Source organism: Globicephala melas, chromosome 17 (assembly GCF_963455315.2).
Source record: "Globicephala melas chromosome 17, mGloMel1.2, whole genome shotgun sequence".
NCBI classification, from domain to species: domain Eukaryota; kingdom Metazoa; phylum Chordata; class Mammalia; order Artiodactyla; family Delphinidae; genus Globicephala; species Globicephala melas.
In genome coordinates, this window is record NC_083330.1 from 43,559,698 (window position 1) to 43,583,292 (window position 23,595).

At 37.1% G+C, this 23,595-nt stretch overlaps 1 protein-coding gene across 5 annotated transcripts in view; it reads right to left on the minus strand.

Annotated features, from left to right (window-relative positions):
- The window catches only part of RGS22 (regulator of G protein signaling 22), a 165,660-nt gene that overhangs the window by 44,765 nt on the left and 97,300 nt on the right, over window positions 1–23,595 (minus strand). For all 5 annotated transcript variants that reach the window (XM_060287494.1, XM_060287496.1, XM_060287493.1 and 2 more), the window contains exons 15-19: window positions 12,223–12,417; window positions 5,924–6,016; window positions 3,975–4,147; window positions 2,887–3,049; window positions 30–188 (exon numbers count right to left, since the gene is read on the minus strand). In XM_060287494.1, the coding sequence (XP_060143477.1) occupies window positions 30–188; window positions 2,887–3,049; window positions 3,975–4,147; window positions 5,924–6,016; window positions 12,223–12,417 (783 nt within the window). The remainder of the gene's footprint in view (window positions 1–29; window positions 189–2,886; window positions 3,050–3,974; window positions 4,148–5,923; window positions 6,017–12,222; window positions 12,418–23,595) is intronic.

Below are 23,595 nucleotides of genomic sequence, written 5' to 3' on the forward strand. Positions count from 1 at the left end.
CTATCCCAAGATTATACTAATTTACATACCTTTATCTTTTGACGTGCTGCAAACTGTTCACTTGCAAGAAACAATGGCAACCACACATTTTCTAGCCTATTTAGGACATGCTTCTGAATTTCAATTAGAACAGCTGCATCAAGCTGCTCATGGAGAATCTTTCCCCAGCCACCACTTAAATGCATTATCTAAGGAAATAAAAATGAAACAGAAACAACAAACTTCTGTTTAGGTAAAGAAATGCTAGTAGTCATTAATTTATTCATTCACCCCAAGACTATTTGCTGAGCACCTGATAGGTGCCAGAATTTTCATTTTCTGTAAAATAGCTCCTGGGTTTGCTGTGTACAGTAAAGACAGATAACTTCCCTAACATCAAACAGAGAATTGTGGTTTATGTGATGGTTGTTTTAGATGTATGATTTTGCTAATGATAATATATTTCAAAGAACACAGGGATTTCTATCCTGTGTGACAACTGCAGTGCCATTTTTTTCTCCATGGCTTCAGTTTCTTCAACTGTAAAATAAGGGCATTAGACTTTTAGTTTTCTAAGGGCTCTTCTAGGTCTAATATTCTATGAATCTCTGATTCTACTCAAATGGACTTGTTTGAGAAGGCATTTTCTTTTGTGTCTGAGAAAAATAAGGCATTAATTAGTTAAGAGACAACCTTGACTCAGACATTATAAATATGCATATTACCAATAAACATTGGGTTGGACATGGTGGAATGATGGTGGTGGTAGCAATGTAGGGCTGTTCCAACAACTTCAAAGAAGAAAACAGAGATAGCAGGAAGTAGAAAAAGGCCAGGTTATACAGACAATAGTCTCTGACTTGCACAGGTAGCCCTTTTATAAGACAATTTCTCTGTGGCCAAAATCTTCCTTCTATATAATTACTGGCTTCCACGATACTAATGGCCATAAAAATTAATTAATTAAAAAACAATACTAATGGCCAATTCCTACTATAAATCATCCTGTTTCTGCATATATACCACTCAAAATTGGTGAGTTTTTTGTACACAGAAAAAAATTGGACTCCTCATTGGAGTCTTAGCTCTCCTTTGACTAATAAGATTAACTTAATCCTAATAATAATATTGTTTTATATAAAAAGAGAAACTCTCTCAGCCATCCTTTAATAATATTAATCAAATAATATTAACAATAATACGGTTTCTGTATAAAAATAAGAAGAAAAGAGAATAAGAGAAAAGACTACTTTGCTAATCAAACTGCAAATTGGCCACACAACTAGGATTAGAACTAGCATGGTCTGTATAAAACATAAGGCGATGCAGAAATCCTTAAGTATAAAATAGGTAAATAAAAATAAAAGTGAAGACAAAGATGAGGAAGAAGGGTCATTTGGAAAACTCCTCTATAGTAAGCACAATCATTTGCTATGACAGCAATGGATGACTTTTTCCACTGAATTTTTAATTCTCAGCAAGTTTTACTATGGAAGGTTCACACAGTAGCATCAGATACCATGAAACCTCACACAATGTAGCACAAGCCAAATAGAAAACAAATGCTTTCCATGTGTTTATTTCATACTTATGCTTATTGAGATACTCCCAGCCACTTTTGCTAATACATCCCAGATTTGTATCTCAGGGAACTAATGGCAAGACATTTTTGTTAAAGTTGCTTAATTCTAGAATTTCTTCTCCCTCTTACTCCCAAGGACTTTTGTTTATTCTCCCCGCAAAGATCTAGATTTTTAATTTGGTATGCCCTACTTATGAATAGCTCTGAATTTTTCTTTAACTTACTGAATTAATCTGAGATTTGTATTTTACAAACGTATGCCATCAGGGTACACATCCTTTTAAACTACGAAAATAAAGAACTCAAATGCTCCACATTTGATCTAGCAAACTTCTAATATTAGCAAATTTCAGGTTAAATAAATTACAACAATTTTATATTTCAAAGGCATTAAAATTGAGCCATATCTCATGTGACCAATTACATGAACACTCAAAACCACTGTTGAATCCCAATTTGACATTTTTGCTGTAAATAATGACACCGTCTAGTTATTAATAAGTTGTGATTAAAGCCATATGATCTTGGCTCAACAAAATGGAAAATCTATGTTCCTGGTCAATAAAAATTGTTTTGGGAGACAGTACAATGGCAAACAGGATTTTTCAAAAATCAGTTATGTCTGGAGTAATTTCAGGTAAGACAAGAACAGAAAAGAGGTAGAGATGGGGTTTAATGGCTGATAATGGCTGCTTTTCTGCTTTTGAAAGGTGCAAGGACTTTGTCCTCCTCGTTTACCGCTTATCCTGAGCACCTAGAACAGCGTCAGGCATATCACAGGCACCCATACTTGCTGAATGAATGGGTGAGTGGATGAATGAAAGTTATTTTTATTCCACAGATTACTTTAAAAATAACACAGTTTTAATCATATATAATACTTGAGTGAATTTTAAGGCATCTGTAGAGGGACTTCCCTGGTGGTCCAGTGGTTAAGACTCCACGCTCCCAATGCAGGGGGCCAGGGTTCGACTCCTGGTCAGGGAACTACAGCCCACATACTGCAACTAAGAGTTCGCATGGCTCAACTAAAGATCCCACATGCCGCAAGTAAAGACTCCGCATGCTGCAACTGAGACCTGGTGCAGCCAAATAAATAAATGAATAAATAAATTTTTTAAATAAGTAAATAAAGGAAAGCAGCCTTTATTTAAAAAAAGACATTTGTAGATAATTATGAATACCTAAAAAAAAAGATATCAAAAGTGTCGAACATACAAGTCATAAAAGCAAAAGAAAAAAGAAGACGTTGAGATTGTTGGCAAAAAGAAATAAATTACTAGTTTTCATACTTAAATGTACAAAATATGTCTCCATGTTGATACCTGGTCCTGTTGATACAGAGAAGCTGGACTGTTGGGTCCAAAGAAATATTTTTTATTAAGGTACTTGTTTTTAATGTACATAGATTCTGCCTCCCTTCGCTTTCGATCTCTGTAAGTTATTCTTCGGAACTGTTCAATGTCTGTCCAGCACATAAGGTCCATGCTAAAATGAAAAAGTACAGCCCTTCTTATTTATTTCTTTCAATTCTATTAAACACCAAACAAGTTGTTGTTTTGACAGAATTTAGAAAGTGCTGTATTGAGCAGTTAGCACAACCGATTAGACCATGGAACTAATGAGTATGATATTATTAATATTATTATTAATATTGTCTTATCCTGGCTAAATATATGAATGAATACAAGGAGTGCTGGGATCAGAGAAGAATCTACCATCATACTGGTAGGGTGGGTCTCAGAGTTCTTCCATTAATGATGAACTAGTATTATAAATTTCAAATATGGAAAAATTTCCACCTATTGCATGTCTATTTGGCAACCTGCTAAATTTAGAATGATTATCATCACAAAGGGGAACTATATAGGTGAAATTTGGCTCCCAGGTCTAACCTGTTTTTGTTAATTTGGGAGAAAATTATTGGAAAAAATATGATTAACACTTCAGTTTATATTAGATAAATATGTCATAAGGTACCAAGATTCTATGCAGAACTATAATGTTTCATTTATGTATTAACTAATGAAAATCACAAAATAGTAATTTCAATAGCTTAGTAAAATATAAAAGAGAAACTTCTCAGAAAGAGTCATTAGAGCACCTGTTTAGAAAAATGCAAAAGAAAGAAACATGAGAACAGGCAAAAATAAAACATACTGGTGTTTTAATTTAGCCAATGGTAAAAGTATCAACAAATATTGTTTGACCACTTAAAATAACATTTTGGAGGCTGTTATCAAAATGCAATTCCCAACAAAAGGTTATCGTACAGGTTTCATTAATCTTCACTGAAATGGGTAAAATCTAGCACCAAACCATTTTTATCATATGTTGAATCAAAACAAGTATCTAACAGTTTAGAAGAATATTTTAAGAGAGAAATAAATTTTAAAATGGTTATGTTCCTTACCTTGAAGAATGAGCCTCAAGAAACTGATGAAAATGTTCAAACTCCAGTTTGTTGTTAAGCAGATCATTAAAATTAAAATGCCTATATTCTGCAGGAACATTATTCCAGTATTCTGTTTGTTTAGAGACATGAGGAAGTGGTGAAATACCAGATCCAATTTCACAAGTAGTGTCCTAGTGAAATAACACTTTTCATAAAAATCTCTTAAATACAACAAATTATTTTCCAAATTTAAAGAGAAACTGAAATAAAAATTAACTATTAGGCCAATGGCATTTATCAGTCCAATGGTAGAACTGGGTAAAGAATCCAGAATCTGGTTCTAACTCACATCAAATTCTGTTCTGTTCCTTTCCATTCCATTCCCTTCTTTTCAGGAACATTAGTAAGTATTTACTATACACTTGCTTATAAAATATTAATTTTATTATTTTTGTTGGTACAGAAGTAATATGTCTTTTGTAATAAAAAGAAAACAAAAAGCAGACATTGTACTACCATTCAGAGATAACCACCACAAACATTTTTATGTGTATCCTTTTAGTCTTTTTTGTACACACATGTAGTTTATTACAAACGGAAACAGGACTATACAACCATGTATGGTTTTTGGTTCTTTTTCTTAACGATATATCATGAACATAAAACATTAGTTTGTCTATAAAAGTTTTTTATGTTATAGAGTAGTAAAAGATACTTTAGATGTAATCTCCTTCATATAACAGTTAATTGTTAGGTATTTTTAATACCTCTGATGTTTTGCGAACAGTTTACAAGTCCTTCGGGGCAAAGAGCTAGAGAGGCTTATTCTTCAGAAATCCTTCCTATGTAACTCCCTATATAATTAATTCACCTCCCTATTTGTTTTTGAAAAGCATCAGACCATGAGATAAACTACCTATATTTAAAAAATCAATTTTTGATAGGTATAAGTATTATGAATAGTATTATAAATTAAAAAAAATTTAAAGATACTTTATGAATTTTTATGTATCCTTTCCAGATATTAATTAATAGAATATCAAATAAAGAATTTCTGTGTTTATAAGGCAATAACATGAAGGTTACATTTAAAAAACAGCTTTACTGTTTGTGAAAAACTTTATTGCAAAAGAATAAAGATTTCAGATAGCTACAAAGTAGAAAATTAAAAAATCACCTGAAACCTTACCACTTAGAGCTAACTATTTTTAATATTTTGATGAACATTTTTCCAGACAGCCCTCTTTGCATACATGTATACACCTAGGAATGCATGTATAATTTTAGGTGAATAGGATTAACCAATACCAGTGTTTTTGTTCCCCACATTTTTATAAAATAATATGTCGGGGGCATTTTCCATGTCAATAAATATGAATCTAAACTGTCATTTCTAAGTAGATACACACATTTAATCTTATGGCCTTATGGCTCTATCATGGTTTACTTAGCCAATCACAAATTTGCAAATAACACTTTAATATCCTAGTCAATCCTATGATATTTTTATTGACTCTGTTAAAGCCTTTCCATATTTTTTCTTTATTATTTTGCTTACTGCTATCACACAACACTTCTTTTTCTGTTTGGAAAACTCAATTTAATTCTTTTGTGACTTGAACAAATAGCGCGGCTGCCATACAGAAAATAACCAGTAACATTCAAAGGAATATAATGTGGCTTGAAGGCTCTTAGCTAAGGCAAACCTGTATCTTGGCTCCCTATGCTACTTCAACTGCTTTATTTTTCTGGCTTTGTTGTTAAATGTGTCAAAAAAATGTGATACCTGTCAAATGCAGCATGTTGGGCAAAGAAGCAGCAGAAAATGAAACTGCCTGACCCCTACTTTATCAATACATGATTTCCTCAATATATGATTCCTACTCCCCCCAGCTCCCCCCCAATATATGCAGTGATAATCCTTTCTAGGTTAAAATCTTTGTTTTTCTAAGTAGAGAGTTTCTTACCTCAGCTTTCTTGGAAACTGTCTCTTTATGCAAAGCCTGTAGCTTTCTGAAGTATGTGGAATTTAGCTGTCGAGTTTCCTCCACCAGCTCCACCTATAATAACACAATAATAAAGTTTGTAACATCAAAAGAATGTGCATTATGAAAAAGTGGGGAAAGCGTGCACAATTTGCCAATAACAGTGGGCTAAAAAACAAATATACTTGCCAATAAAGTAATTTAGTTTGGAGGCAGAAGCAAGAAGACCCACATAGTGAAAAACATTAGCTACAGGGCTTCCCAGGTGGCGCAGTGGTTTAGAGTCCGCCTGCCGATGCAGGAGACACGGGATTGTGGCCTGGTCTGGGAAAATCCCACATGCTGCAGAGTGGCTAGACCTGTGAGCCATGGCCACTAAGCCTGTGCGTCCAGAGCCTGTGCTCCGCAACGGGAGAGGCCACAACAGTGAGAGGCCTGCGTACCGCAAAAAACAAACAAACAAAGAAAAACATTAGCTACAATTGCTATAGGTGCAAGGTTAGGTTGTTTTATTGGGATGTTTCCTGTTTCTTAAGGTAGGACTGCATTGCTATAAACTCCCCTCTTAGAACTGCTTTTGCTGCATCCCGTAGGTTTTGGGTCGTCTTGTTTTCATTGTCATTTGTTTCTAGGTATTTTTTGATTTCCTCTTTGATTTCTTCAGTAATCTCTTGGTTGTTAAGTAGTGTATTGTTTAGCCTCCAAGTGTTTGTATTTCTTACAGATCTTTTCCTGTAATTGATATCTAGTCTCATAGCATTGTGGTCAGAAAAGATACTTGATAAAATTTCAATTTTCTTAAATTTACCAAGGCTTGATTTGTGACCCAAGATATGATCTATCCTGGAGAATGTTCCATGAGCACTTGAGAAAAATGTGTATTCTGTTATTTTTGGATGGAGTGTCCTATAAATATCAATTAAGGCCATCTTGTTTAATGTATCATTTAAAGCTTGTGTTTCCTTATTTATTTTCATTTTGGATGATCTGTCCATTGGTGAAGTGGGGTGTTAAAGTCCCCTACTATGATTGTGTTACTGTCAATTTCCCCTTTTGTGGTTGTTAGTATTTGCCTTATGTATTGAGGCGCTTCTATGTTGGGTGCATAAATATTTACAATTGTTATACCTTCTTCTTGGATCGATCCCTTCATCATTATGTACTATCCTTCTCTGTCTCTTGTAATAGTCTTTATTTTAAAGTCTATTTTGTCTGATATGAGAATTGCTACTCTAGCTTTCTTTTGATTTCCATTGGCATGGAATATCGTTTTCCATCCCCTCACTTTCAGTGTGTATGTGTCCCTAGGTCTGAAGTGGGTCTCTTGTAGACAGCATAAATATGGGTCTTGTTTTTGTATCCATTCAGCCAGTCTGTGTCTTTTGGTGGGAACATTTTATCCATTTACATTTTTTTTTTTTTTTTTTTTGCAGTACGCAGGCCTCTCACTGTTGTGGCCTTTCCCGTTGCAGAGCACAGGCTCCGGACGCGCAGGCTTAGCGGCCATGGCTCACGGGCCTAGCCGCTCTGCAGCATGTGGGATCTTTCTGGACGGGGGCATGAACCCGTGTCCCCCACATCAGCAGGCAGACTCTCAACCACTGCACTACCAGGGAAGCCCAATCCATTTACAGTTAAGGTAATTATTGATATGTATGTTCCTATTCCTATTTCCTTAATTGTTTTGGGTTTGTTATTGTAGGTCTTTTCCTTCTCTTGTGTTTCTTGCCTAGAGAAGTTTTCTTTAGCATTTGTTGTAAAGCTGGTTTGCTGGTACTGAGCAGAAGGAAAGAGATCATAAAGATTAGATCAGAAATAAATGAAAAAGAAATGAAGGAAACAATAGCAAAGATCAATAAAATTAAAAGCTGGTTCTTTGAGAAGATAAACAAAATTGATAAACCATTAGCCAGACTCATCAAGAAAAAAAGGGAGAAGACTCACATCAATACAATTAGAAATGAAAAAGGAGAAGTAACAACTGACACTGCAGAAATACAAAGGATCGTGAAAGATTACTACAAGCAACTATATGCCAATAAAATGGACAACCTGGAAGAAATGGAAAAATTCTTAGAAATGCACAACCTTCCGAGACTGAACCAGGAAGAAATATTAAATATGAACAGACCAATCACAAGCACTGTAATTGAAACTGTGATTGAAAATATCCCAACAAACAAAAGCCCAGGACCTGATGGCTTCACAGGCGAATTCTATCAAACACTTAAGGAAGAGCTAACACCTATCCTACTCAAACTCTTCAAAAATATAGCAGAGCGAGGAACACTCCCAAACTCATTCTACGAGGCCACCATCACCCTGATACCAAAACCAGACAAAGATGTCACAAAGAAAGAAAACTACAGGCCAATATCACTGATGAACATAGATGGAAAAATCCTCAACAAAATACTAGCAAACAGAATCCAACAGCACATTAAAAGGATCATACACATGATCAAGTGGGGTTTAGTCCAGGAATTCAAGGATTCTTCAATATACACAAATCAATCACTGTGATACACCATATTAACAAACTAAAGGATAAAACCCATAGCACAATCTCAATAGATGCAGAAAAAGCTTTTGACAAAATTCAACACCCATTTATGATAAAAAGTCTCCAGAAAGTAGGCGGAGAGGGAACTTTCCTCAATATGATAAAGGCCATATATGACAAACCCACAGCCAACATCATCCTCAATGGTGAAAAACTGAAAGCATTTCCACTAAGATCAGGAACAAGACAAGGTTGCCCACTCTCACCACTCTTATTCAACATAGTTTGGGAAGTTTTAGCCACAGCAATCAGAGAAGAAAAGGAAATAAAAGGAATCCAAATTGGAAAAGAAGAAGTAAAGCTGTCACTGTTTGCAGATGACATGATACTATACATAAAGAATCCTAAAGATGCTACCAAAAACTACTAGAGTTAATCAATGAATTTGGTAAAGTTGCAGGACATAAAATTAATGCACAGAAATCTCTGGCATTTCTATACACTAATGATGAAAAATCTGAAAGTGAAATCAAGAAAACACTCCCATTTACCACTGCATCAAAAAATCTAGAAACAGGGCTTCCCTGGTGGCACAGTGGTTGAGAGTCTGCCTGCTGATGCAGGGGACACGGGTTTGTGTCCCGGTCCGGGAAGATCCCACATGCCGTGGAGCGGCTAGGCCCGTGAGCCATGGCCGCTGAGTCTGTGCGTCTGGAGCCTGTGCTCTGCAACAGGAGAGGCCACAACAGTGAGAGGCCCGCGTACCGCAAAGAAAAAAAAATCTAGAAACAATAAATGCTGGAGAGGGTGTGGAGAAAAGGGAACACTCTTGCACTGTTGGTGGGAATGTAAATTGATACAGCCACTATGAAGAACAGCATGAAGGTTCCTTAAAAATCTAAAAATAGAACTACCATACGACCCAGCAATCCCACTACTGGGCATATACCCTGAGAAAACCATAATTCAAAAAGAGTCATGTACCAAAATGTTCATTGCAGCACTATTTACAATAGCCAGGTCATGGAAGCAACCTAAGTGTCCATCATTGAATAAATGGATAAAGAAGATGTGGCACATATATACAATGGAATATTACTCAGCCATAAAAAGAAACGAAATTGAAATATCTGTAGTGAGGTGGATGGACCCAGAGTCTGTCATTCAGAGTGAAGTAAGTCAGAAAGAGAAAAACAAATACCGTATGCTAACACATATATATGGAATCTAAGAAAAAAAATAGGTCATGAAGAACCTAGGGGTAAGACGGGAATAAAGACACAGACGTACTAGTGAATAGACTTGAGGATATGGGGATAGGGAAGGGTAAGCTGTGACAAAGTGAGAGAGTGGCATGGACATATATACACTACCAAACGTAAAATAGATAGCTTGTGGGAAGCAGCCACATAGCACAGGGAGATCATCTCGGTGGTTTGTGACCATCTAGAGGGGTGAGATAGGGAGGGTGGGAGGCAGGGAGATGCAAGAGGGAAGAGATATGGGAACATATATATATGTATAACTGATTCACTTTGTTATAAAGCAGAAACTAACACACCACTGTATAGCAATTATACTCCAATCAATATGTTAAAAAAAACAACAACAAAACAAAACATTAGCTACAGCAAAGTCAGGCTTCAAATGTTAAAAAAGGTATACATTTCTATGTAATGATATAATGCCACCAAAGATCATTCCTCCTTTCTGGACACCCCATGTGAACTAGCAGACAGTGCAAACATGTTGGGTGGATCACTTTTCCATCTTCTATTCTTTATAACTGGATAATAGTCATGAAGATAGGCATTCTTAGCTTTAGGGACCAAATAATCCACAGTAGAACAAAAAAATGATTGGATGCTATTGTTATCAGTCTGTGAGCAAAGGTTTTATTGCTATAGCAAGAGAGGGGAGAGTCAATCATCAAATTAAACCTCACAGTAGGACTTAGCCTTCAGAGTGTGTATTGCACTGCTTCATACAGTCAGGAGAACAAGATCATTTTCCATTTCTCTATTGAGAAAGATCAGTTTAGCCGACTGAGAACTCCTGTATTTAATAATTAATTTTGGTTAAATCTTCTTGTTTATCCTTTTTGGGAAAGAGTCTACATAATCCAGTCAGCTGGACTTTTAGAGAAGTCCTCTGGGCTGAACTTAAGAAGTTTATAGAATTAAGAGAAATTTATTTTTCCTCTTTTTAAAAAGAGTGTATAATTTGTCCCAGGCATTTCGTAAGAATCACTGCTAATGCTAAAACTTCTTGGTTTAGGGAAGTCAGTTATAATTCTGAATCTGTTTTGTCATCCTAGGACCATATCTTATATCCATTTTCCTCTATACCATATACTGTATTTAAAATCATGACTGGGGACTTCCCTGGCTGTCCAGTGCTTAGGACTCTGCGATTTCACTGCGGAGGGCATGGGTTCGATCCCTGGTTGGGTAACTAAGATCCCGCAAGCTGGGAGGCGTGGCCAAAAAAAATTTAATTAGTTTAAAAAATAATAAAATCATGACTGGAGAGAATTTTTCTTTTCTTAAAAAAATATTTATTTATTTGGCTTCGTCAGGTCTTAGTTGCGGCACACAGGATCTCTGCTGTCACGTGTGGGATCTTCATTGCGGTGTGTGGGATCTTCATTGCGGCATGCGGTATCTAGTTCCTTGACAGGATCGAACCTGGGCCCCCTGCATTGGGAGCACGGTGTCTTAACCACTGGACCACGAGGGAAGTCCCTGGAGATATTTTTTTTTAAATTTCATATAATATCTCAATTTTCCTAGTGTAAAATATGTATTTTTGTAGTAGAAAGGATACAAGTGTTAATTTTTCAGGACAAAAAGAAATCAGGACTGAAAAATTCATTAGTTTGGTCAATGAATTTAGTAAGCCGTGGGGTTGTGTTGGTCACTATCCAATAAGGTGGCTCTATCCGAGGTGCTTGGTATTAATTTCATCTTAATTACCTCACCCATCCTTTCTGCGAGAAGACATGACCAAGACGTTGTTCAGGAGATCTGAATGAAGAAGTGCAATACAGAGACAGCAGGGATCCACCTGAAATGACCTCATGTACAGGGTACATGCATTAACTTAATATTAAAAATACCCACAAATGGTTTTAATTTGTGATGCAAAATAAACATTTAAAGAAATTTCCTCCACCCATCAATAAGCATAGTGAAAATAGTCAAGCCCTGAGACTTAAAATGACCTCTTTTGGAATGAAAAAAGATGTGTTGACACTTTTATCAAATCAAGCAGTCTGACCTGATGAACATCTGAGGGTGCTTTAAGTCAGAGAATGTGCTTTCCACAGTATATATGAAACGTTTATATTTTCCATGGATGTAATATTTACTGTAATTCATCCAGAATAAAAATAAACAGCCTCCTTCCATTAATCAAAATTAAAGCCACTGCTGAGAAATGGCAAGAAGTGACAAAGCCAGTATATTAACATGGCATATTTTATTGGTTCACAGGAAACCAAAACTCAAATTTTTCTCAGCTGACATATTTGTAGACAGACTTAAAAATGACATCAATTTTAGCCTTTTGTTAGGACACAACAGGGAAACTGGCAAAAACTAAGTTAATAAATACTTTCCCTGCCCCAATTTTGTGTCTGCCCAAATCTTAACTCTGAGTCCCTGGCCCACATGAAATCTTTTCCAGCTTTTCTCTCTTGCGAGTTAACAATGTTGCCCATCATCAGTTTTGGGGTAAACCTGAATTGTTCACACAGAATTCATCAGTGCCACAATACCTTTCTGTAAGCAACTTGGTCTGATTTTACCATCTTTGTCCAAGGCTCAAGAAGGAGGAGAAGGATATATTCTTCTGCTGTGTCGAAAAGGTCTTCAAATGGCGGCTGTATTTTCATATAAATTTCTTTTTTCTTTTCCTGTTGGAGTCCAATGTCAAGAGTGGCTGAAGGAGCAATGTATGTGGCAAAAAGATACTAAGGGAGAAGGGAGAGAAAGGAGAGGATATTGGAAGAAATCATAATGGTTAGTAGATTCCTCAGCAAAGCCATTTTTAGAAAGTTAAGAGAAGGCAAATAAGCTCAAGTAATTTTTTTTCTTGAAAAGGTGTGTGAAACTACTTAAGACAAAGCAACGTGTTTATTCAAAGCCTTTGCTTTTCATTTTCTTTTCCTATTTCTTTGTTGGTTATTAGTCAACTAGTCACTGGATCTTGTATAAGTGTACGTGATTTGGGTATTCTATTTTTTCTCAGATTACTACTATGTATTATTATGATTGATTCCAGGTTATACATCTCCTTTCCTTATGTTCATGACATTTCTAACACATTTGTGTTACTTTCCAAAGTGGTTTGAAATGCCTTTTAGGGAAAAAGAGGCAAGAATTCACCAGGGCTGAAAACTGACTATCAGTCTAGAGACCCAACAGACTACCTCCCCTACCCAACTGAGTTCCAGAGTTCTTAAATGTCTCCATCTGGTGTCCAATGCTGTGGAAGAGATACAAGAAGGAAACAAAAGTGAATGGAAAGATGTACATGGAACTTCTAGCTTCCTAGACAAAGCTGCATAAATGTCTATTCCATTCTACTCATTTGTCTTGTCTCTCAATAACAGCTATTTAAATCTGAGAAGCAATTTAATAACATTTAATTTTTAAAATGTTACATACTGGATATGTCATGCCCTGCACATCACATTTAACTGAAGTTTTTGTTATTGTTTCATACTTAAAATTAATGAATTTTATGGCATGTAAATTAAACCTCAATAAAGCTGTTAAAAATAAAAATTTAAAAAAGAAAGACTATTGGTGATTTCTCCCAAAAGCGACACACTCCTTCCTCCATTTTAAAGATTATCTGATCTCTATCGTAATTTTTTCTTCATTCTGTTCTATTTACATCACTATATCAAAATAAATAGTTATCTAAAAAAAAGAATCTCTAATTAATTGCATTTTATTTCAATTTTATTTTTATACTTAGACTTTGGAACTGATAATGCCTAGATTCGACCCAGGCGATAAGATAGATAGGTAGACAGATAGAAAGATATTTGTACCAAATACCAAATAATAGTCTTATGTAAAATAATCTTTTAAAAGTTTTAAAGGGTTCACATTAATAACATAAGCATTTACCATGTATCCACTACAGCTTAGACACTTGGATAGGTGCTATGTATGTAAAGATTAATGAATGCCTGCCCTGAAGGAGCCATTTGGTGTGACAAAGAGATGAAAACCAGTGGCTACAACACAGTATGATAAGTACTACAATAAAGGTATGCACTGAAAATAAGATCTTCAATAATTGCCTTTCTTTTTAAGCTCACCTCCATCAATCACCTTTTCAACTTTACACTCAGATACGCATTTTTCTGTAATTCCCTAAACCTTGATGTTTGCCATTCTATACCATTGCACACATTGTTCCTTCAATCTTGTATATATGCCCTACCCCATGCACCTTGTCTGCCTCATAAACTCTGATTTATTCTTAAAAACCGACATGGATTTCTTCTCTTCTAGGAGCCCTTCATTCATACCCTCCTCCCAAGATCATGCTTTTTACTACTACACTTATCACACTATAATGCAATCATGTATCATGTGTCTTCTCTTCTAGAAGAAGGATCTTGAGGGCAAATACTGCAGTTTAGCCCTCTCTGATTCTCCAACTCCTAAAAACTGTTTTGGTAGAGAGCAGATGTTATAAATGTTTATTGATTTGTACTGAATCCCCAGAAAAGACTCATTTTTGTCTTGGAATGGGGAAGGAAAAGGTTCAGAAACTCTTGCAAGAGAAAGATAAGCTCCTTCCTAGTCTTTAGTCTGAATCTTTAAAGATGAGTTGGAGTAAGTCAGACAAGATAGGGGAGTTGATGAGAAGGACAGTCCAAGAAGAAGGAAAACATGGCCCAAGGCATGGAGGCCTAAGGGGGTTTTATAACCTTATAGAGAGCGTCTAGGCTCCAAGTAGAGAACACTGGCTAAAGGAAAGAGGTAGAATAAGAGAGGAGGATATAAAGGGAGGAAGGCTCCACAGCATGGATATCATCTGTTTTCCTTTGGTAAGGAATTTGAATTTTACCTAAAGATATAAAATGGGGAATCTCTGAGAAGTGACATCTTTAGATATGAATTTTAGAAATAAATCACTGTGGCATCATACGGGAAAAATGGTTTGAGTAGATCAAGATTTGAGGCAGTTTGGAAGTTATTTTAATAGCCAGACAAAAAATTACAGGCCACCCTCATCTCTTGTTTGCTTTTTTGCAGTAGCCTCCTAACTGGTCTTCTCAGGTTCTTCTTTGCTTCTTCATGGTCTTCCTTTTTTTAAACCACAGCAAACAGAAATTCTTTTGTATATCACTCCTCCATTCAAACTCTCCAGTGGCTTCCCACCTCACACAGAATAACAGCCAAAGTCCTTATAATTACCTATAATTGGAGTATTTGGACGTTTCTCAGCGCTGAGAGGACAAGGGTTATAGTTCATGATCTGCCAGTAGGGAAGCCCCTATAAACACCCCAGGCTCTCAAAACACTCTAAGAGCAGGGGTGGACCTGATATAGACTCTTGCCTTGAGTCTTTAAAGGGCCCAAAGAAAATAACTGCTAACCTATACTTCTATACCTGGTAAAAAAAAAAAAAAAAAATACCCTTCTAAAATAAAAAGGAAATAAAGATGTCATAAGTCAATAAACAAAACCAGAATTCGTCACCAGCAGACCTACACTAAATTAATTAATTAATTAATTAAAGGGAGGCCCTAGACAAAAGCAGGATGGAATATAGAACAATATAAAGCATAAACATGTAGGGAAATATCAATACATATTGACTGTAAAATATAATAATAATGAATAAGGTCAGAGGAAATCGTAAAAGAGCCTAAGGAAAAGAAGTCAGAATTGAAGGTTCAGATTTAAAGTGCAGTTGAAATGACCAACCATGAGGTCCATTATAGGTAGAAAAGCACATGAGGTTAGAGTCAGGGTAGTAATACAATAACAAGCAGGGCAGAGTATCAAAGAACTAGAAGTGAAGATAAAGGAGAAGCCCATGTATCATAGTTAAAAGAGAGGACTATAAAGTTCAGTGTATAATAGGCACTCAATAAATATTTGCTAAATGAATGAATGGAAGATAGTGGCCTAATCTGAAATTACGATCTGAAAGGGAAATTTCAGAGTTCAAAAATTTTAAGCTGGAGTAGTTCCAAATTATGATGAATTCTGATATATGGCCATCCCTATAGTTAACTTAGGAGAAATGGAGATAAAAGACATTGGAATTGGGTAAATTAAGAAACACTCTAGCACATATGTTATAAGGATTATTAGCTTGGGTACTGGAAAAGCTTCAAGGTGATAAAAAAGAAAAAGGTTTTCTTTTTTAAAGAAAAAGAAAGAAATTTCATGAGTCATGTATTGAAATTTTCTAGGAAGATAAAGAGAACTGAAAAGGTCTTTAGATAACATTAATGAGGTTAAGGAGGGGGGAAATGAGCAGATGGAGCCAACTCCAAATTTTTTTTTTTCTTTTTTTGGTGGTACGCGGGCCTCTCACTGCTGTGGCCTCTCCCGTTGCGGAGCACAGCCTCCAGACGCGCAGGCTCAGTGGCCATGGCTCACAGGCGCAGCCGCTCCACGGCATGTGGGATCTTCCCGGACCGGGGCACAAACCCGTGTCCCCTGCATCGGCAGGCAGACTCTCAACCACTGCGCCACCAGGGAAGCCCCGACTCCAAAATTTTTGAAGCTATTAAAAGATGAGTCCTGAAGAGCAGCAAAGAACATCTCTTTCTTCCTAAGGGTTGTGAAATACGGGAGAAGGGGCATATTTAAAAGCCATTCTAGATGTTCTATTTAATTAGATAACCTGCAGTCTGGAAACTCCCTTCCCTAAAATATAGGTACATAGCCTGCTGGATTTAATAGTCTAAAGTGAACCATACTCTTACCAAATGATTCTAAAATATTTTAAATGAAATTTGCTTCAGATACACATGGCAATTTTTCCTAACCTTGGGAGTTATTTAGAAGAATGACCTAAATTTAACCTGTTTAACAAGCTAAGATTGTATCAGATTAAAATCTACTCTTAGGGCTTCCCTGGTGGCACAGTGGTTGAGAGTCCGCCGATGCAGGGGACACGGGTTCGTGCCCCGGTCCGGGAAGATCCCACATGCTGCGGAGTGGCTGGGCCCGTGAGCCATGGCCGCTGAGCCTGCGCGTCCGGAGTCTGTGCTCCGCAACGGGAGAGGTCACAGCAGTGAGAGGCCCGCGTATCGCAAAAAACAAACAAACAAACAAAAATCTACTCTTAAACATTTTCTAAACTGGAAGTTTTAAAAAGTGAACTAATTAAAATAATGTCTATACTAAGGTAAATTAAGAAACTAAAAACTAACGTGATCAAATTAACAACATTAAAAAATGTCTCTAGAATTTGTTTCAGTAATTTCAAATTTACCCCAAAGGAAAGTAAATCTGACCCCCCAAATCACTTAAGTTAAAATCAGTTCCTATTTAGCAAAAAAAAAAAAAAAAAGAAAAGAAAAAAAAATCAGTAGTCAGGTTTTATTGGGGCAGGAATATCCTCTAATGGCAAAATAAAGCAACTGTTTTATCACTGAGTCAGCTACATTCAGAACTGTAGTTTAAGGAGACTTGGTGTGCCACATACCAAACTCTTTGTACAGACATCAAGGTGATTCCTTTGATTTAAAAGCATAACAGTGAAGAGGGTAATGTACAAAAGAGGCTGAAATGGTGACTAGAATAACAGTGATAGAAGTGACTGTCAGCTTCTGGTGGACACCCAAATCTACTCCTTTCCTTTACACTCCCAGTCTTGCCTTCACTCCTCATGTCTTTTAAAATCTACTGCTACCCACAGTCCTATGAGACCCTACATGCCATTTATATACTCTATCATACCTTCTGGCATTTTGCTTTATGATTTTCTTCAGAGTGACCTTCACTTCACTTTACCATTTACTATATTAATAGCACAGCTTTCTCGCTCTGACCATTACTCTTCATCTTTTTGTACCTCTCACCAAGCTTTGCTTTACTTTCAGCACAATCTGCGGTTTCTTCCTGTCCTCTAAATAAATCATGCACCACCTACTTTGTCTTACTTTCTTACACAATTTGGACTGAAAACTGCCCATCATTTCAACTACACTTTTAAAACATTCTTAATTCCTCCCACCTCAATCTTCTGCCTTGTAGAGGCCAAATTCTGGGTCACCTTAATCATTCGTTCATTTTTCCAATTCTATACTCAAGCTCCCAATAAAAGCTATGATAGTTGGTTCAATTATAAATACTCTTCAAAATAAAAACAAACAACAACAATGACAAAAAAACAAACAAAAAAAAAACCCCACCTCAGCTGTGACCACAAAACTTGGCAAGATTTTGTTTATTTCTAAACTTTCCCATGCTCCTTAGAGCTCCCAACTGTACCCTTAGGCTTCTCCACATTCAGTGGACTTTATATCCACTCAACTGGGAGAAACCACTGGTATGGATGCCCTCAACTGTCCCCTCAAGAGCTTTCTTCTAAATTTTTCTCTTTCTCTGATGTTTCAAAATTCTCATTCCCAAGGTTAAATGATTCATGCGTGCTGTTGACTCCATTTCCCCAGCACCATGCAACACCAATTACGCCCTTAATCTACCTTTCCTTTGATTTCATCTCCTTTCTAATGCTTCAAAGGTGTTCTAACAAAGAATCTCTCCTATTCTAATTGTCACCATTTTGTCCACAAACTATCACCCTTTCTCTCTTTCCCTTCCCAACAAATCTTCATACTCACTTTTCTATCATTTCTCAATCTATTGCAATCTGGTTCTCATGCCAAAGAAGCTAATGTCTCAGATTACTAAGAACCATGTAATTGCCAATTCAATGGTTTCTCTCCTTAATCTTCATCCTACTTAATTCCTTACACAGCATTTTTTGCTTTGTTTTGTTTTTAATTCTTGGCTGCGTTGGGTCTTCGTTGCTGCGCACAGGCCTTCTCTAGTTGTGGTGAGCAGGGGCTACTCTTTGTTGAGGTGCATGGGCTTCTCACTGCGGTGGCTTCTCTTGTTGCGGAGCATGGGCTCTAGGCATGGGGCTTCAGCAGTTGCAGTACGTGGGCTCAGTAGTTGTGGCACACGGGCCCTAGAGCATGCGGGCTTCAGTAGTTGTGGTGCATGGGCTCAGTAGTTGTGGCTCATGGGCTCTAGAGCGCAGGCTCGGTAGTTGTGGTGCACGGGCTTAGTTGCTCCACGGCATGTGGGATCTTCCCGGACCAGGGCTCGAACCTGTGTCCCCTGCATTGGCAGGCGGATTCTTAACCACTGCACCACCAGGGAAGTTTCCTTACGCAGCTTTAACACTGTTGACTCTCTCCTCTGCCTTCAACACTTTCTCCTGATTCTCTGCCTATTTCCATACTTAGGCTCCTTTGTTGATTCCTCTTCCTCCATATCCCCCCCTTAAAGGAAGGCATATATTAAAGTTCTATGTTCAACTATATTTTCTTCCTAATTCACACTCTTTCGGTTTCTCACACATGCCAGGCACTCTCTCACAGGACTTTCACAGTATGTGCTCTGTGCCCTCTCTGTACTCCACCCTCCTCCTCTTTTCCCCTTTGCTGGGCTTCTATTCATCCTAAAGGACTGAGTCTTCCTTGACTCCTGAAGTCTGGCTTAGGTATCATTCTTATGTGTGCCCATAGGTCCCTGTATTTGTATGTTTCTCGCACTGGACTATAAACTCTATGAAGACAGATTTGGTCTGCTTTGTTTATTACTGTATCCCTAGCATCTAGCATAATGATAAGTTTAGAATGAATTAATGAATTAAAGACTTCATCCATTCTCAGAGACTTAACAATCAACTATATGTGGAAGAAACACAAATATATACAGCTTTAGACCTGATTTCCTTCCTGAACTGAAAACCTTTGCTTCTAGCTGCCTACTTATTATAGCTACATGGATAGCCTATGGACCCTCCAACTCAATGACTCAGTAATATAACACATTATCTTTTCCTTTTCCAGTTTTCATATGATTCACAGCACATTCTTTGACTCTTCCCCACTTTCCTCTCCTTCTTCCTCAAATGCAAGTCCTATGAATTTAATTCTCTACAATAAAACAAGGAAAAACTGACAAATATAAAAATATGAGGAGGAAATAAGGGGCAGCAGTTCCATCCCAACAAAAACCATAATAAAACACAGTCTTCTGTCCAAGCTAGATCAGACCCTTTCCAGGCTACTGCCTACTTCCTGACCTCACACTCTTACTGTGCTCTATAAAGCCACAGGGCTCCATGTACACTTTTTGTTGCTGTTCGACTATTTTGTTCCAGTTTTATTGAGATATAATTGACATATAGCACTGTAAAACTTTAAGGTGTACAGCATAATGATTTGACTTACATACATCATGAAATAATTATCACAATAAGTTAACATCCATCATCTCATATAGAAACAAAAAGAAAAGACAAAGAATTTTTTCCCTGTGATGAGAACTATTAGGATCTACTCTCAACTTCCATATATACCATATAGCAATGCTAACTACAGTCATCATGTTGTACATTACACCCCTCGTACTTATTTATCTCATAACTGGAAGTTTGTACCTTTTGACCACCTTCATCCAATTTTCCCTCCCCACACTCTGCCCACCTCTGGTGACCACAAATCTGATCTCTCTTTCTCTGAGTCTGTTTTTTTCCACAAACGATTTAACTGCATATCCCACGACCCCAAGGAGCTACAATTAGGGTAGCCATATAACTTCATTCTGGTTTAAGCCTACTATCCTGGCATAATTATTAATATTTCCCCTTTTATTTTCAAAAGAATCCTGATTTAGATGATAAATTATATGGTCTCTCTATATTTAACTGCCACCAGTTAGACAAAATGAAACTTTCTCTAAAACAAGACTCCTGGAGGTGCTCAACACATATTTAAAGCTAAAAATAAAGGAAAGAAAGGCAGAGGAAACTCCTTTCTAAGGAACACACATTTGTCTAATTTGAAATCATATGAATTGAATAGCTGATATCAAAAGTCAAAAATCCCAAAGCAGGAATATTTTATTTAGAACTTGGATTGAAGTTTCACAGACTTCCCTGTTAAGAAAAGACAATCCTCAGAATGGGAGAAAATATTTGCAAATGAAGCAACTGACAAAGGATTAATCTCCAAAATTTACAGCAGCTCATGCAGCTCAATAACAAAAAAACAAACAACCCAATCTAAAAATGGGCAGAAGACCTAAATAGACGTTTCTCCAAAGAAGATATACAGACTGCCAACAAACACATGAAAGAATGCTCAACATCATTAATCATTAGAGAAATGCAAATCAAAACTACAATGAGATATCATCACACCGGTCAGAATGGCCATCATCAAAAAATCTAGAAACAATAAATGCTGGAGAGGGTGTGGAGAAAAGGGGACCCTCTTGCACTGTTGGTGGGAATGTAAATTGATACAGCCACTATGGAGAACAGTATGGAGCTTCCTTAAAAAACTACAAATAGGGCTTCCCTGGTGGTGCAGCGGTTGAGAGTCCACCTGCCGATGCAGGGGACATGGGTTCGTGCCCCGGTCCGGGAAGATCCCACGTGCCGCGGAGTGGCTGGGCCCGTGAGCCATGGCCGCTGAGCCTGTGCGTCCGGAGCCTGTGCCCCGCAACGGGAGAGGCCACAACAGTGAGAGGCCCGCGTACAGCAAAAAAAAAAAAAAAAAAAAAAAAAACTACAAATAGAACTACCATAAAACCCAGCAATCCCACTACTGGGCATATTCCTTGAGAAAACCATAATTCAAAAAGAGTCATGTACCAAAATGTTCACTGCAGCTCTATTTACAATAGCCAGGACATGGAAGCAACCTAAGTGTCCATCAACAGATGAATGGATAAAGAAGATGTGGCACATATATACAATGGAATATTACTCAGCCATAAAAAGAAATGAAATTGAGTTATTTGTAGTGAGGTGGATGGACCTAGAGTCTATCATACATAGTGAAGTAAGTCAGAAAGAGAGAAACAAATACCGTATGCTAACACATATATATGGAATCTAAGAAAAAAAAAAAAAGGTCATGAAGAACCTAGGGGTAAGACAGGAATAAAGACACAGACCTACTAGAGAATGAACTTGAGGATATGGGGAGGGGGAAGGGGAAGCTGGGGCAAAGTGAGAGAGTGGCATGGACATATATACACTACCAAACGTAAAATAGATAGCTAGTGGGAAGCAGCCGCGTAGCACAGGGAGATCATCTCGGTGCTTTGTGACCACCTAGAGGGGTGGGATAGGGAGGGTGGGAGGGAGGGAGACGCAAGAGGGAAGAGATATGGGAACATATGTATATGTATAACTGATTCACTTTGTTATAAAGCAGAAACTAACACACCATTGTAAAGCAATTATACTCCAATAAAGATGTTAAAAAAAATAAATGCTCTAAATCAAAATCTTAAAAGAAATTTTAAAATATTTCCTCTCTCTGATTGTACCTAAATGTAGGTATATTTGTTCGCCCTCCCACTTTTTTTTTTTTTTTTGCTTTCTTGCAGCCAGTTTATCAGAACATTGTTCGTTATCACCTAAGTAACTTCTCTGTTCAATTATCAACCCCCGCTATGATAACTAGCATAATCCTTAAGAGTAACATACTCCCCTCGCCTTCTTGACTCTTTACCAGTTTTATTATAAAATCACAGAACTGGAAGCATTAGAAAGGGTCTTGAAAGCCCACATTGTGTGTGTTTATTGGCTTCCTTTGAGGCTTGGTCTCTGGTCTCTCCCTCTTCCTCACCTCCCTAGGAGGGTGGGGACAAAAGTGGTTACAGGGGTAAGGAGAAAAAAACTGATTTATCCATCCTTAATTAGGCCACACAGTAAAATTATAGTACATTCAACTTAATTTTGCCATTACATCTGAGAATGTCTTTCTAATATGTGTTTCTAATAATCCAGAGATAATCTTTAAGTGGATAACTGACCAACTGACTATATAATAACAAACATAATGGATGTAATCATATATATGGAACAAAATTAAAAAGCTAAACAACACATTTAAGGTCTATATAAAGATGGTGAAAATCATTTGTAAGTTGATATTAACTGCCTTTATAATGAAATATAAAGATTATGCTTTGTTATAGCTAAGTAATATAGTCTAATCACAGGTTAGAAACATCGTTTAAGTATCCTGTATCATTTGCTTTCTTATTGGCCACCCAGTTCTTCCTTTTCAGCCACTGACTAAATAACAATGTAGCTAATGTTGGAGGGGACAATGCTCCCTTCATATCTTAGTCAGCTACTCAGATTCACATTAAAGTGGAGATTCACTCACAAACAGCTGTGGCCGACATGATTCCAGTTTAAACATTAACCTATGATTCTTTAACAACCCAGCAGGGAAGTTTCTGAGAAGGGATACAAGCCTGTCTGTGATCAGACTGCCTGGCACTGCACTCAGCATGGCTCTCTCTAAACCCCATCTCTCCTGGAGACACTCAAAGGTTATGTAAGCAGGAAATGCACAATGGGCGGCTTGCCCGGCCCTGCTCTATACCTGTGCCTGTGACTCACTTTTCCTGGCATCTGTATCAGATATGCAAAAAAAAGCCATGCCTCCCCCTGAAACATCTCTTACAGTCTTGAAATGCTGGGAGTTAATTCTCTTGTTTAGCTAAACTCTCAAGGCTATGAAGAAAAAAAGGTGTAGGATAGATACCTTGGAGACAGGAGGAAGAATGGAACTGGAAAGTGGAATGGAGAAACAAACTGGGAGAAATGAAGACAGAGAGAGAGAGATTTTGATACACATTTGCCTTCTAAAGGATAGTGAGATGACTAACAATATTTAATTTAAATTATTTTTAATACACATGACCTTGTTGGAATTATAGGAAAAAATACAAAAATGTTTCTGCTTGCCTTTCAAGGAAATCTCAGATGCTTCATTACTTAGAGCTAATATCCTGCACACAACAACTGTATTGCACTACATAGGAGACGGCTCAAATTAAAATATGATATTTCCCATTGCAATTCATATTTTTTCCAATGCTAAAATATTTTCCAT